The following is a 13,372-nucleotide window of genomic DNA, read 5'->3' on the forward strand; positions in this document are numbered from 1 at the left end:
ATTTTCTCGGACTTGATTTAGTTGACGTTTGAGAGAGCTCTCGTTTATTAAGGAGAAAAAAAAAATTGGGGTCAATAATAAGTAGCAGTAGGAAAGAGGGTTTCTATTTTTTTTGATTAGTTTAATTTTATAGACAGGATGGTTTTGGCCGACTTTGAGAGGGATCCTAATCGGATCTCAGTGGCCTTTGTCACCTACTATTACAATCTTTTAAACTCAAACCACACCAAACTATATCAGCTTTACTATAAAGATGCAGTCTTGAGACATAATGATTACAAGAATCCTTTTGCACCTCAGGCTGAGGAAGTTGTTGGTATTGAGAATATTAAGAACCACTGGTCTAAATCGATGTTGGGTGGTGCTAAGGTGATGATTCAGTCGATTGAGACTACTAGATCTTACAAAGATTCGATTCTGATAGTTGCCGTTGGCGAGTTGGCTTTGAAGCATCACGAGGTGGACAAAGATGAAGATCAGCCATCTTATAAGTTTGTTCAGACTTTCATATTGGTTCCTATGGAAAAGAAGGATGTATATGATGTTTACAATGATGTGTTGACTTTTATTCCCGACATTGATTATGAATACGGAAATGACGAGGAAGACGTGGAGGAGGAGATTACTGCAGATCCCGTAAAGGAAGAGCCTGAGATAGAGTCAAATGTCGAATCTACGGATGTTAAAATCAACGAAACTCCAGCCAAGGAGGTCAAGGCTGAAGAGACCGAGGTCATGGCTGAGGTCATTGCTGAGGTTATGCCTGAGGTCAGGAATGAGGCCAAGACTGAGATCAAAAGTGAGGAGATTAAAAATGAGGATATCGAGAGTGAGGAAATTAAGAATGAGGAAATTAAGAATGAGGAGGTTAAGACTAATGCGGTTAGAAGTGATGAGACTATTGCTAAAGTCAATGAAGAAGTTAAGGCCCACGAAACAGAAGAGAAATTGCGGGCGCCCTCGGAGGAGCCTCAGAAAGAAACCCCTGAGGAAAAGAAGCTTGAAAGTTCAACTACTCCTGTCCCTGTCAAACCAACCAAGGGACTTAGCTGGGCCAACCAGATCGCTTCTTCTGGAGTTAAAAACACTTCTGTTGCAAAAGTCCCCGTTCAACGGTTGGTGAAGGGTAAGACAGAGACATCCCCAGGACCATCGGGCTCCAAAAAGGGAGCCAAAAAGAAAGATGGAAAGAAACACCACCACCAGGATTCCGATTCCGATGATGGCTTTGAGAAGGTTGGTAGCGACGGTGGCAAGAAGCCGGGCAGACAGAACAGTGGCATCAACAAGAAGGGTCAGATTATCTACCCTATCTTTATTAAGGGAATTGACAAGATGACCAGCGAGGCAGCTTTGGTCAGCGCCCTGGAATCTTCATTCGGACAGGTTGATTCTTGCCGTGTGGAGAGAACTACGGCATACGTTGATTTTGTTGAACAGGAAGCTCAGAAGAAAGCTCTCGCCACACATCTTCTGAAGGTTGGTGGAAATGAAATCAAGCTTGAGGCTAGAATCAAAAGAGATAGGGAAAGAGGCGACAGAGAAAACTCGTCGTCAAAGAAGAAGAAGAACAGAAACGGTAAGCGCCATAACAACGGTGCAAATGGCAATGGTGGCAGTGGTAGCAGTAGTGGTAACGGTAACGGTAGCGGAGGAGGGGGAAACAGCTCGGGAATGACTGAAGATGGTTTCAAGAGAGTCGGGAAGCGCTGAGCAGCGTGTTACCACCGCTATTTTCATAGATACATCGATTGCACGTACATATTTATAAAAAGATATGTATATCTACGCTAGAGTAAAAAGGAGCATCCCTCAATGAAGGATGTCATCCAACACGTTCTGTTGAGTCTGTATATCATCCTCTCTGACCCTCCTTAGATTGAGTTTTCTGAACGCCTCAATTATCTTGTCTTGGGGGAAGCCCATGTCTTCAAAGATCTTGACACTGGCTTTATCTATACCATACTTAGCACACTCATCCTGATGATGACCTTGAGCAGCCGCATGCTGAGTAAACTCTTTGTAATCGTGAGCCTTACTTCCCGCTGGAAGCTTATAGTTCTCATTAGGCGCATATATCTTAGTCCAGTTGGCAGCAGTTTCAGCAAACTTCTTCGGGTCTTCCAGGTACACTTTGGCCACCTGGGCATCTTGGGGATCTGTTGGAACAGGATCTTGTAGCAGTGACTGAAGAGAGATCAACGACGACTTTATCGTCAAGATAGGCGTCCAAGCATCCTTTAATATATCCAAACAAATGGCTCCTGTTTGAGAAGAAATATTAGGATGATACACTTTTGTGTCAAATTTCATAATAGGGGGCTTAAAAGGATACTCGTCCGTAATCTTGATATCAACTTCAAATAATCCTCCTTCGTACGGAGTACCTGGCGGTCCTTCAAAAGTGCCCTTCAAATGTTGAAGGCTATCCTCATCAACAGGTTCAAGCGTAACCTTTGAAAGAGTGTCTCTCTTAACGTCTTCTAACTCTTTACTGATTCTCTTCACGCGTGACATATCGATAAATAACAGAAAGAAAATAAACAAACGGAAAAGAATGTATATGGCACAAACGTGATGAGCAGCAGGCTCTCAAATGATGGATATCACTTTTGTCAGCAGTTAACTACATCTCTACACCATACACTTGATTTCGAATTCTCCTTTCTATTGACTATAGAACATTCCGAGGGCCAGCAGTAGTATCCACGTTCTCAGCAGACAATTCATTCAAGAAAGAGTGATTCAACCGTTTCTTGGTGAATATTTGCTTGACCAAGAAGGCAAGCATAAATATTATCGCTATTCCACCAACTACAAGGTAACATATACCCAAACCTAGGCTTCTTCCTCCAATCACAGTAGATGTAGAGATTAACATCGATTTGGTTCCTCCAAAGATGGTGACCGGGTAGTTCATTCCAATCTGTACCTCGTATTGCCCCTTTTTTAAAGCTGTACTTTTGTTGATACCATACATTTTCACGAAGGATGGCAACGCTGCCGTCTTCATCCAGTTCATGAACCTCTGGTTCTTTGCAAGTGCACTTAAATCCGCCTCGGTATATCCATTGGGATATGTATCTACCCAATTTGGAGGCGGCACAATTTCACTAACATTATACTTAGATGGCTGGTATAAGCTCAAATCAGACTTCCACGCAATACCTGTGGCACTAAATTCGTACTCAGACCCACCGTTCACATTGACAGGATTAGAGAATGTATCGTTAAACATGGAGTTGGCAACAAGTCCGCAGGGGTAAATGATCTTACCATCACGAGACTTCATATTACCGCAGTCGCTAGAGAGCTGATTAATACTAACTGCATGACCTTTAAGCTGTTTCCAATCGTAGGAAGAAACATACTTACGGTGGTTCTGGTAAAAGTTGGTTAACTTGTAGTAGAGATAAAGCGGACCCTTAACATTATCGAGAACGTTAAATTTAACCGTACATGTCCCATCATTATACTTCCACTGGTACTGCGCCTCTCCCTTTACTCTGAAATGCGTACTAGTATATTTGCTAGGTACGCTTGAGTATTCAGAACTAGCTATACTATCGCATTGACTATAGTTGATTTCAATCTTCTGAATATTATAAGTGGTGATCAAAAAGCCTATTCCGATTGGAATACATATGATGGCCATTAGCAATAGTAAGGGTAACACCGCCTTTGGGGTGAGAATAGGCTGCCACGACTTCAATCGTTGCTGCATAAAGGCCGTATTTGGCGGTCTTCTCGACTTCTTCCTTTGATCCGTCCCTTCTCTGAACGGACTTTCATCTTCCTCTTGCGAAAATCGTTTTTTGATTCTGTGTCGAAGTCCCGAGAACATCGTCAATGTAAATGTGATGCCTGGTTAGAGATAAGGATGATACAGTAACTTCTCATACTCCATACTCATAAAATTTACTTCACCTGGCTGTTCGCGCCTCTTCTAAAAACTCGTCTGCGCCGAGTACCCTAGAAAAGTATGGAGGACTGACTACTCATCTGTATATTATACAGCTGTTACCGAATTAAACTATATGTACAAATTAGTAACTAAAATCTTCAGCTAACACCTTCACGCTTTCGTCTTAACATGCCTTGCTAGAGCCCCAAACAAGTGCTCAAACTCAGGCTCACCCTTGGTAAATGGAAGACTGAAGAAAGCATAATCAGAGTTCCTGAGAAGTTCAGTAAAGGTAATAAGCAAACCCCAAGGATGAGGCTTGTTGCAGATAACTCTCTCGAGTAACACTCTTGTAATCAACTGCTGGACATGAGACCTATTGTCATCCCATAGAGACTTTGAGCCAAAGAAGTGAAGAATAACGCAAGAAAACCAGTGTGTATGCGAATTTGGATACCGCAAGTTGTTAGCAATCGCCTGTAAAAGCTGATGCTGAAGTTCAATGTCCGCCTCCTGCATAATCGATGCTAACAATACAGCCTGAGAAGATTTCGCATCGAATGCCGAAGAATTTCGTGGCCTCTCATCGACGGCAGACATACCGGCGTAAAGCACCAAGGAATTAAGGAGTTTCACCTTGTAGTTCGTTCCCTTGTAACCAATACCAGATTCTGTCAATGAAGTATCTAGCTGCAATCCCAGCACAATCTGCTTTAGAAGCGAATTCGATGGGACCCGAAGATAGTTGTCTACCGCCCTCTTGATACCGTACTGGTCTAACACCTGGTCTGGATGAGCGGCAACAACAGGCGCCACTGTGATTTCATGCATCATATCAATCTTAAGGCCAGGTTCAAACGGATCAGGAGTAATCACATCTTCGGGAGTTGCCGAAAGAACAACATTTCTTAGCTGTACAAATGTAAGCGACATATCACTAACAAGTTGCGGTGAGTACTCAGCGAGAAAGTTGGGGAAATCATGCAAAATCACTAAAATGATCCGGAGAGTACCCTTATAAACTACAGTAATGGCTTCTGGTATCGACTTTCCAGTAACGTATCCACTTTGGAACCTAACAAGTGCCACAAGCAACGATGCCGCCTTATCCCATGAACCTCTCCTAGACTGAGATTCACCACCCTGTTCAAGAAGCATAGGTAAAAACATACGATGGGAAATAAGACACATCCACGCGAACGTGAATCCAGGAAATGCAGCGGGCTGCAATGCTAGGAAAAATTCCGCAAGTGTATCGTACAACTTGAAAGAGAAAGACTCCAGATGACGAGCCTCGGCCTCATTGGCGGCAAAAGAACTGAAGTGCGATTTCCGTGCCTCTGCCCATTCACACAGAAACGTGGAGAAAAGTCTAAAGTAAGGTCTTTCGTTAAAGTTGGCACCAGAAGCCTCATGATCTCTGGCAAAGCTTAGTAAGACGACGGAAAGAATCGAATGTAAAAATTCTGCCTTGGATTTGTTCTCATCAGAAGCATCCTCCTCAATAAGGAGCAAATCAATAATTAGCTTTGCAAGGGCATCAACTGCGGTGTACGTATCAATAGCAGACTTCCTATTGCTATCTGCTTCCTTAATAAAAGCGGCAGCAGCCATTTCAATTGCGGTACTGAAGAAAAGAACAAGCCTGTCGGGCCTGTTCAAAACCCCAGCATCAAACAATTGATTGATGAAACGAGTTTCCAAGTCGGCATTGTCATGCGAAAACTTGTAAAGCTTCACCCATTCTGCAAATAAGTAAGCAAAATAGTCACGCAACGACGAGGTGCTGAGAGAAGGCGATGCAGAAGTAAGAAGCTCAGAGCCCTTCTTACTTGATGTTGCAGAAAGTGCAGAAAGGGAGTTGACAAAGTCAGAACGAAGCGCAACTGGCCTACTAATCACAAGATCACTGATGAGATCGCACGCAAAGTCAACGATGGACTGCTGGCCGATCTTCTCTGAGGTCGCTTTCTCATTAGTGTCCCCGTCACTATCAGCCTTTGCCGCATTCTTTCCGGCGTTATCAGATTCTTTCTTTATAGCTCCAGCAAGAAGGGCATCCAAATCAACCAACGAAACCATACCAGCACGAACCAAAGCCTCAAGAACAGGCCTATTACGCTTTCTCTCGTCATCGGCATTAACAAGCCATCCGCTGACAAATTTAGCAACAACAGATGACATCTCACATATTTTGTCAAGCAAAAACACAAAGCACTCAATAACTAAAAGCGAAGGTTCGGATTCACCGCCGAAGAGAGCATTCATGGACATTTGAGCACATCTCATGTAAACTTCAGTGTGATTAACTCGCGCAAGAACTTGGAGAGCCTGAGCCAGATACGTTTTAATTGGCGAGTCTCCAGCAAGCTCTCTGAGGCTATGGGGAACGGACTCGCCCTCTTTTCCCTCAGCCTTCTCAACTGTAGTAGCGGTTTTGAGGAGAGCGTCCAGTAACTGTTGCAAGATGAGAATCGACTGCTCGAGTGTTCTCTGAAGCTCCGTGGCCTGAGGCGATGCCGCAGCGGCCGTAGCAGTTGGCTGCTGACCTGCAGCCGGAGCAACTGCGGGATTCATTGGAGCTGTATTAGCAGCGATAGCTGGCGAGCCCTGCCCCTGTGGTTCAGCCGATTGATTCTGTCTCTGTGCTAATATTTCTCTAGCCATACCACCGAATCTATTGCTCTCTCTGCCAAATTCTTCATATATCGAGAGTTGCTTCTGAGTAACCCCTCCAGGATGAACTCCCAGAGGGTCTGGCAATGCTAAAGCGTACCGGGATGCATGCTGCGTGTCACAAAATGCTTGGTCCGGCCTAGCCTCTTTAAATTGGCGACGTAATGCAATTGCAGGAAGCATAGCCTCATCCAATTCGGCAACAGCTTTATCCATGGCAGCCTTTTGAACAATAGAAATAGCTAGACCAACATTGTCCATTACTGCGCGAGGAAGTTCATCCATAAGAGCAGAATCAAGTTGCTGGCCTAAGGATTGAATATATTGCTGGACGTTAATCTGAATTGACTCACGTAGCAGGTCATGACATGATGCCAGAGTTAGGGTCTCAGCTAAGCGACGGACAGTACTAATATAAGCCTTGCGTAACTTGAACTCATCTACCTCCAATGCAAAGTCTTTGAGAACCAATGCTTTAGTGGTAACTAACGCAACAGACACAGTCCTGTTCACAACCGCTGGAAGAATTTCTCGAACAGATTTAGTAATGGCCAATTGAAAGAATCTCCGTAGATTTGGATGCGTAACAAAGATGGTGTCACCAGACAAATTCTCAAATGGAGATGCAACTGGGTGCTGCTGTTGTTGTTGTTGTTGCTGCTGCTGTTGTTGTTGCTGCTGTTGTTGTTGTTGCTGTTGCTGCTGTTGTTGTTGTTGCTGCGATTCAATCATCTCCTGTTGCCTTGCAACGGCCATCAGTCTCTGCTGCTCTTGTAACAGAGCAAGCTGATTCTGCTGTGAGTTTGGAGTTGTATTCGTATTCGGATTTGTGATTCCACGCTGCTCTTTAAGCGACAATCGAGCCATATTTAAGATCACCTGTTGAGATTCGATGAACTTCCTTAGTTCACCAGGCTTGTGCTTGGTAATGATATCTGAGGCAACGAGAGTCTCCAGATTCACACCAAGGGAATTGCAAAGAACTTCAACTTCAAATTTAGAGTTCAAAGGAAGGTCGGCAACAACATAAAGCTCCTTAAGAACAGATAATATGCCAAGAAGCCATGGATTTGGATATCTGAAAACTCGAGAATCCTTTGCATGACTCAAAACTTTAGCAACAAATGGCATCACTTGCACAAGCTTATGATGATCGCAAGCCTCAATAAGTAGACCCTTAAAGGAGATCAGCTTACGAAGAATAGGCTGATTGCGACCTAAAGTGATTTTTCCAAGCCACAAACCAATATTCTTCAATTGAGTACGCTCACCTGCAGTTAAAAGCTCAGAAGAGTCTTCCTCATTACCCTCTCCATAAACTTTATTTAACAAAATAATAAGCTCGCGGAGGGATGCTTGAAGGACATGCATAGTTAGTAACGGAGCACCGAACTCAGAAACAATATTAGCGTATAAGTGCTGGTTATTAGGCTCTAATTTGGCACGTTGAATAACCAAGTAGTCAGCAAACCACCGATAGTTTTCTGGCTTGAGAAGCTGCTCTTTTAGTTCTTTAATTCGTGAATCCAAGTTACTTTCGGCGATATTGTTCACCATGAAAAGAATGCGATCCGAGATTCCGGATTCAGGTATGTTTTGTTCTGACGCTTCGGGTATACTATCAATACCACCAACAGAGACAAATTTGGAGCGGATTGAGACTACATTTCTTGCAGCAGAGACTCTACGCTTGTCGGGGGATGTCTCAACACCCTCGGTAGATGGAGAAGAGCCACCAGGAATGGGCATTCCTTCAGCGGCAGCTTTGCAAGTTTCAAATAATTGAGGTTGCGTGCGTAAGGCAGGAACTTGGCAAAGCATACCACAAAACTTAGGAAATTCGCCTAGCCTCTTCATAAAGGAGAACAATGCCTGAATCGAGAACTTGAACATCTTGCTTTGAGGTGGCTCACGAGCTGACTCAAGAATATAACGTAATGCAATGGAAAGAGCAGGACCCTCAATCAAATGAAAGTATATTGTGTTACCAAACAGAACAGATGTTGTAGCCAACGCGTCCACAGGATATTCAGGGAAAAATCTATACTCATCAAGCAGCGAGTGAATCATGCAAGCAAACACGTCCTGATCATGGGGATTATCGCTGTCCTTTAATCTTTGAAGCATATGGATCACGTCCTTAATCTCAATCTCCTTGTTATACATCTTCTGATAGTACACCTTCATCTCCCTTTCGACATCTACGGAAAAGGTGTTTGTGGAACTGTTCATCAAAATTGCCTTGTCATGACCTTGGCCGAAGTTAATTAGACGAGGATAGGCCTGTAAGCAAAGGGTCTGTAGGTTACGGAAACGATCAACCAAATCAGCTGGCAAAGGCTTGCTAGTTAAGGTGGTCAGAATAAAATGGACCGTTTCCAAATTCAAAGACTTGGCAAGAATACGACCTTGCTGCGCGCTTTCATACTCCACGGTAGCCTGGTTTTCCATGAAATCCACCACGGTGGTAGCGACAACACCAATGTTACGTTCTAGCTGAGTCGACACAAAATTCCTGAATCGTTTCCAACCATACTGAGAAAAGATAACTGCGATCGAGAATGCCTCGAGAAAATCACTCGAATTACTGAGAATTGACATGATCACCGTATCGTTGGGAAAGGAGGCCGTGAGACTGGCAATCTTGTGAATGGACTCAGGAGACTTTCTCACCTCGTAGTATTTCACCAACAATTTGCCCAACTCTGCTGCATCGAATTCCTCAAACTTTGTTAAAATAGAGTTCAAGTAAGGTGAGTTGACATCCAAAAGAGAGACAATAAAGTTCTGCATCACATTAATAACAACAGCATTCTCCTCAGCGTCTGGATTATCGTGAAGAATATATAAACAGGCAAGAACTATGTACTCTGGAGCAGCCTTATAATCACGATTGAAAATCTGTGTAACGGTAGAATCGCTTATGTTTTGCTGTTGCAACAAAGCGACAGTCTTAACTTCAAGTTTGGCAATGTTCTTGAAGTAAAGTAAAATATGCCTGTTGTTGCTCTCTGATTCTAAAATAGGTGACAGCTTCATGTCGAAAAGATTTACTGCACCTGCATTAACATCAAGAGAATTCAATGCTATCAGAATCTCCTTAAGCAACTGCGCGTTACCCTTCTTGTACACCTTAACAAAAAACTTGTTAATGAGATCTTCCCTCTGTATTGAGGCTAGAAACTCGGAAAGGGAAGCAGCATTTATAAGAGGGGATGAATGGGCATTACCATCATGTAGTAATTGCTGCTGATTCTTGTCAGTAGCGGCCTCCAAGATGGTCAATACGCTGTCGAGAACCTTATTCCAATCCGGCTTGTTCTTAAGCTTTGCAAAGACTGACCGCATCTGAGAACCTCTTGCCGTAGCTTCAGGAAGTGCTGTAGGAGTTAAAGAGGTAACTTCGATGGATTCATCATTTGAAATTCCCTGCGAGCCCGGAATTAAGATTTCGGATAGTAAAAGAGATGCTGCATCGGTCAATTTATCGGGAGACTGTGTCTGCAATAAACCAGTCAGCATTTTATCAGGAAGAATTTTGTCTGGGACAATTCTTCGGAGTGTATCTTTAAAACTCATTTTTGCAATACAGTCAAAGTACTTATTGATAGTTCTATGAACTTTATTGAGTTTGTTGAAGGTAACCTTTTTATGGGTAGACTTTGTAGTGTCCTTCTCAGTTGCCTCGATGCGATCGGTTATTTGACCAATAACAATAAACTTCTGGGGCAAAGAAAATATTTTTGAGTTGAGGAAGAGGTTGAGGAATAAATTAAGATTATCTTCCTGTTCGTCTAAAGAAGTTTCTGATTCCTTGTCAAATTTGGCAATCCAACCAACAACGCTATTCAAAGTTTCTGAATAGATGAGTAAAAGCTGTTTTAAAAGCGAGAGAGTTGATTCTGATTTGCGGTCTTCTGAAGGAATAGCTTCCTCTATGCAAAGACTGATTAAAAGTTCTTGAAAATCAGTGAGGGTAAAGAATGAATAAAATTCCTTGAGGGTGAAAAGACGGAGGAGTTCACAATCAGGGGAAATAAGAGCCTGTGCAATTATACGAACTTTCTTCTGGTCGTAAAGAGACAAGTACTGAAGCTCGTGACGTAAAAGTTTGGCTATAACAGAACCCTTGAGGTTTGATGAGTTTCCAGAGGGGATTTCAGAGGCAATTGAAGTAATAAGTCTCCTTAAGTACTTTGGATAAACTTCTGGATGACGGTCAAGAAGGTAGTGGATCTGACTAAGTGCTTTGTCCCAATTGGAATCTTCTAAAATTGCAATAACAATGAAAATCTGAGCGATAACTGCTTTTGTAAGTTCTTTAGAGGGCTGCTTCTGCTGCGAGGGAGGCGTAGGCGCCTTAGTTATGTTGATTTTGGGCGTCAGAACTGTGAAAGTATGACAGCCTCAAGCTGGGATAGACAGAGGAACAAAATAACAGAGGCAATGTACAGGAAGTACGTTAAACTTGCAAATGTAGCAAAAGGGATAAGTAGGGGGGAAGGGACGGACGATGTGTTTGTTCAGATTGCTGGAACGTAACGTTTAGCAAATAATTAAAGTACAAATGTATGCACGAACCGACCTTAAGTTTATAGAATCAAGATGATGCACAAAAATACCCCTAGAACTAATTGCCTTAAAGAAATCAAAGTTGTTAATGGGCCACTAAAAGGTCAATAAATGAAATGATGATACACATCAAATTTTCACTGGTTCGCTCGCTCACTCAGCGTTCCCTCAACGCGGGTACCTTTTTTACGTTAACCCTCACACATATCTACGCCATCTTTCAGCATCCCTGGTAGGGCGAGCCAGTATGCTGGTGGGACTCTCAGCAGGGGGCAGCCAGCTTCAGGGATCAGAAAATTTTTTTAGCGTTGTGGGCATGAATATATAGCAGGAGTCATTCGCTAGCTCAAAGGGGATCGCGGTAGGCTGCCGTGCAAGTACCGGCCGATGAGACTGGCTACAAAGTAACAGGGTCAGAGGACAAACAAGAACGTCAAATTGGGGTTTGTTTGCTCTCAGGTCAAAGTTATCTCAACTAGTAGCATGTGAATTGTGTTTATTCTAAAACTCCTGTAATAGTAGCGTACTTCCTTATGCGCCAACGCTTTCAGATCATGGATCGAGGAAGTGCTCTGATTTCTCATACTCGTGGCAGAATTTCTCACCGTCTGTGAACCTTTGAACTCATTTTCTTCATTTTCTCCTTAACTTCGTCTCCTGGTTTGCCCCATAAACAAGTCTCAAGCGTCAATGATTCCACTCTTCAATAGGCTCTGGCTTCTCGTAGTGGCTAGTGTTGCGGTGCTGTTGGTAGCACAAGTCTCTGCTCACGGCGATTCGCAACAGCAGCATCCAATTGAAGATCAATACGAAGATTCCATCGTTGATCCACTTTCCCTGCCTGAGTTAGTGAAAGTGCAAAAAATCGATGAGCTACAGAACAATTGGTTAGTTCAAGACTCTGCTGAGTTTTTCGAAGGTCGTATATTGTTGACACCAAAGCCTGTTATCAGTTCCAGCCACGAGCACGAGACTTCCATGGGCTCCATGTGGTCCTTGCCTTCCAAAAAAAAGGCTGGCTTGGACGAAGTGGAGATCCAATTGACCCTAAGATCGATCGGTTCATTTGGCAAAACTGGAGCTGGTTTCTCTTTCTTCATGGTAAACGATGACGATAAAGCATTTGCTGCTTTCAACAAGAACAGTTTTGGAGGCCCTTCCAAATTCTCTGGATTGCAAGTGTCTTTGGATTCCAATCATCCCCAGTTTGGCCCTGTCTTAAGAGTGTATCTCAACGATGGCTCTAAAGATATTCAGTTGGATCATGATTATTTGGGTGCCTATAGATACGAATACCAGGTTTCTAACGTGCCTCTCACTTTGAAAATTGGCTATGCAAGGAACTGGTTGAAGATCACCTGCGATAATAAGATGCTCTTTGAGACCAATAAGGTTTCCCTTGATTCTGTCATTCAGTCTCCTTACTTACGGCTGGGCCTCACTGCTTCCTCTCCAAAGGATGTGAAGAGGTACGAGCAGTTTGAGCTTCTCAGACTGAAAAGTTACAATCAAGTCAGTACAGAGTTAAGATTAGACACTAAAGGAACATTGATGGCCAAACATGCTGAGCGTTCGTCTATAGAGCCTACAAACAAATTCAGAAACAAAGTGGAAGCCATGAGAGAGAAACTGAATCAAGCCACGGCCGACTCTTCTGGCGATTCATCCTCTCTTCTGGGTGATATACTTGCCAAAATCTCGTCCATAGAAGGAACACTCCTGCAACAGCAGACATCACCTGAGGGATCTGAAGCTGCATCTTCAGTTCAGACAAATCTACAAAAGCAGATCTTTCTATTGTCAAAGACCATGGAAAGATTGACGGATAACATAAACAACGTACTAAGGAAAAACGAGGAGTTTTATAAACATTCAGAGATTTTAGAAAGAAAATACGATAACTTGCAAGCACTACTCGAAAGGCAGGCCGAGCTACTTGTGAATGCTGAGACTTCATCGAAGACAATTGGGAAAGCCTTCACACAGAAAATTGATAGCTTAGTTTTGACATTGGGTGGAATACACACTGAGTATCTTAGCGGCTTGAATGCCCAGAATCCTCAATTTGAAGCCAAATTGAACGCTCTTGCGTCATTCATCAAAATAATCTTCTTGCCATTGGTGTGCCTCTGCTTTATAATCGTGTTCTTGATGTACAAACTAAGAAACGACATCAAGCATGCTAAGGTTCTATAGATTAAATTATCTTGGTTTACTAAA

At 43.0% G+C, this 13,372-nt stretch overlaps 5 protein-coding genes across 5 annotated transcripts; 2 read left to right on the plus strand and 3 right to left on the minus strand.

Moving 5' to 3' along the window:
- Positions 1 to 138: 138 nt before the first annotated feature.
- Positions 139 to 1,713, plus strand: FOA43_000552 (uncharacterized protein; the record flags this gene model as incomplete). The annotated part of the gene is made up of 1 exon (XM_038920881.1): positions 139 to 1,713. One exon carries the CDS (start codon positions 139 to 141, stop codon positions 1,711 to 1,713), a length of 1,575 nt encoding a protein of 524 aa, XP_038776809.1.
- Positions 1,714 to 1,812: 99 nt separating this feature from the next.
- Positions 1,813 to 2,517, minus strand: FOA43_000553 (uncharacterized protein; the record flags this gene model as incomplete). The annotated part of the gene is made up of 1 exon (XM_038920882.1): positions 1,813 to 2,517. One exon carries the CDS (start codon positions 2,515 to 2,517, stop codon positions 1,813 to 1,815), a length of 705 nt encoding a protein of 234 aa, XP_038776810.1.
- Positions 2,518 to 2,674: 157 nt separating this feature from the next.
- On the minus strand, positions 2,675 to 4,002 carry FOA43_000554 (uncharacterized protein; the record flags this gene model as incomplete). The annotated part of the gene is made up of 2 exons (XM_038920883.1): positions 2,675 to 3,864; positions 3,996 to 4,002. 2 exons carry the CDS (start codon positions 4,000 to 4,002, stop codon positions 2,675 to 2,677), a joined length of 1,197 nt encoding a protein of 398 aa, XP_038776811.1.
- A 73-nt stretch (positions 4,003 to 4,075) lies between these two features.
- FOA43_000555 (uncharacterized protein) lies at positions 4,076 to 11,379 on the minus strand (the record flags this gene model as incomplete). Its single annotated transcript, XM_038920884.1, has 2 exons — positions 4,076 to 10,968; positions 11,349 to 11,379. 2 exons carry the CDS (start codon positions 11,377 to 11,379, stop codon positions 4,076 to 4,078), a joined length of 6,924 nt encoding a protein of 2,307 aa, XP_038776812.1.
- A 463-nt stretch (positions 11,380 to 11,842) lies between these two features.
- FOA43_000556 (uncharacterized protein) lies at positions 11,843 to 13,348 on the plus strand (the record flags this gene model as incomplete). The annotated part of the gene is made up of 1 exon (XM_038920885.1): positions 11,843 to 13,348. One exon carries the CDS (start codon positions 11,843 to 11,845, stop codon positions 13,346 to 13,348), a length of 1,506 nt encoding a protein of 501 aa, XP_038776813.1.
- Positions 13,349 to 13,372: the final 24 nt, after the last annotated feature.

The sequence above is a fragment of the Brettanomyces nanus genome, chromosome 1, assembly GCF_011074865.1.
Source record: "Brettanomyces nanus chromosome 1, complete sequence".
NCBI lineage: Eukaryota > Fungi > Ascomycota > Pichiomycetes > Pichiales > Pichiaceae > Brettanomyces > Brettanomyces nanus.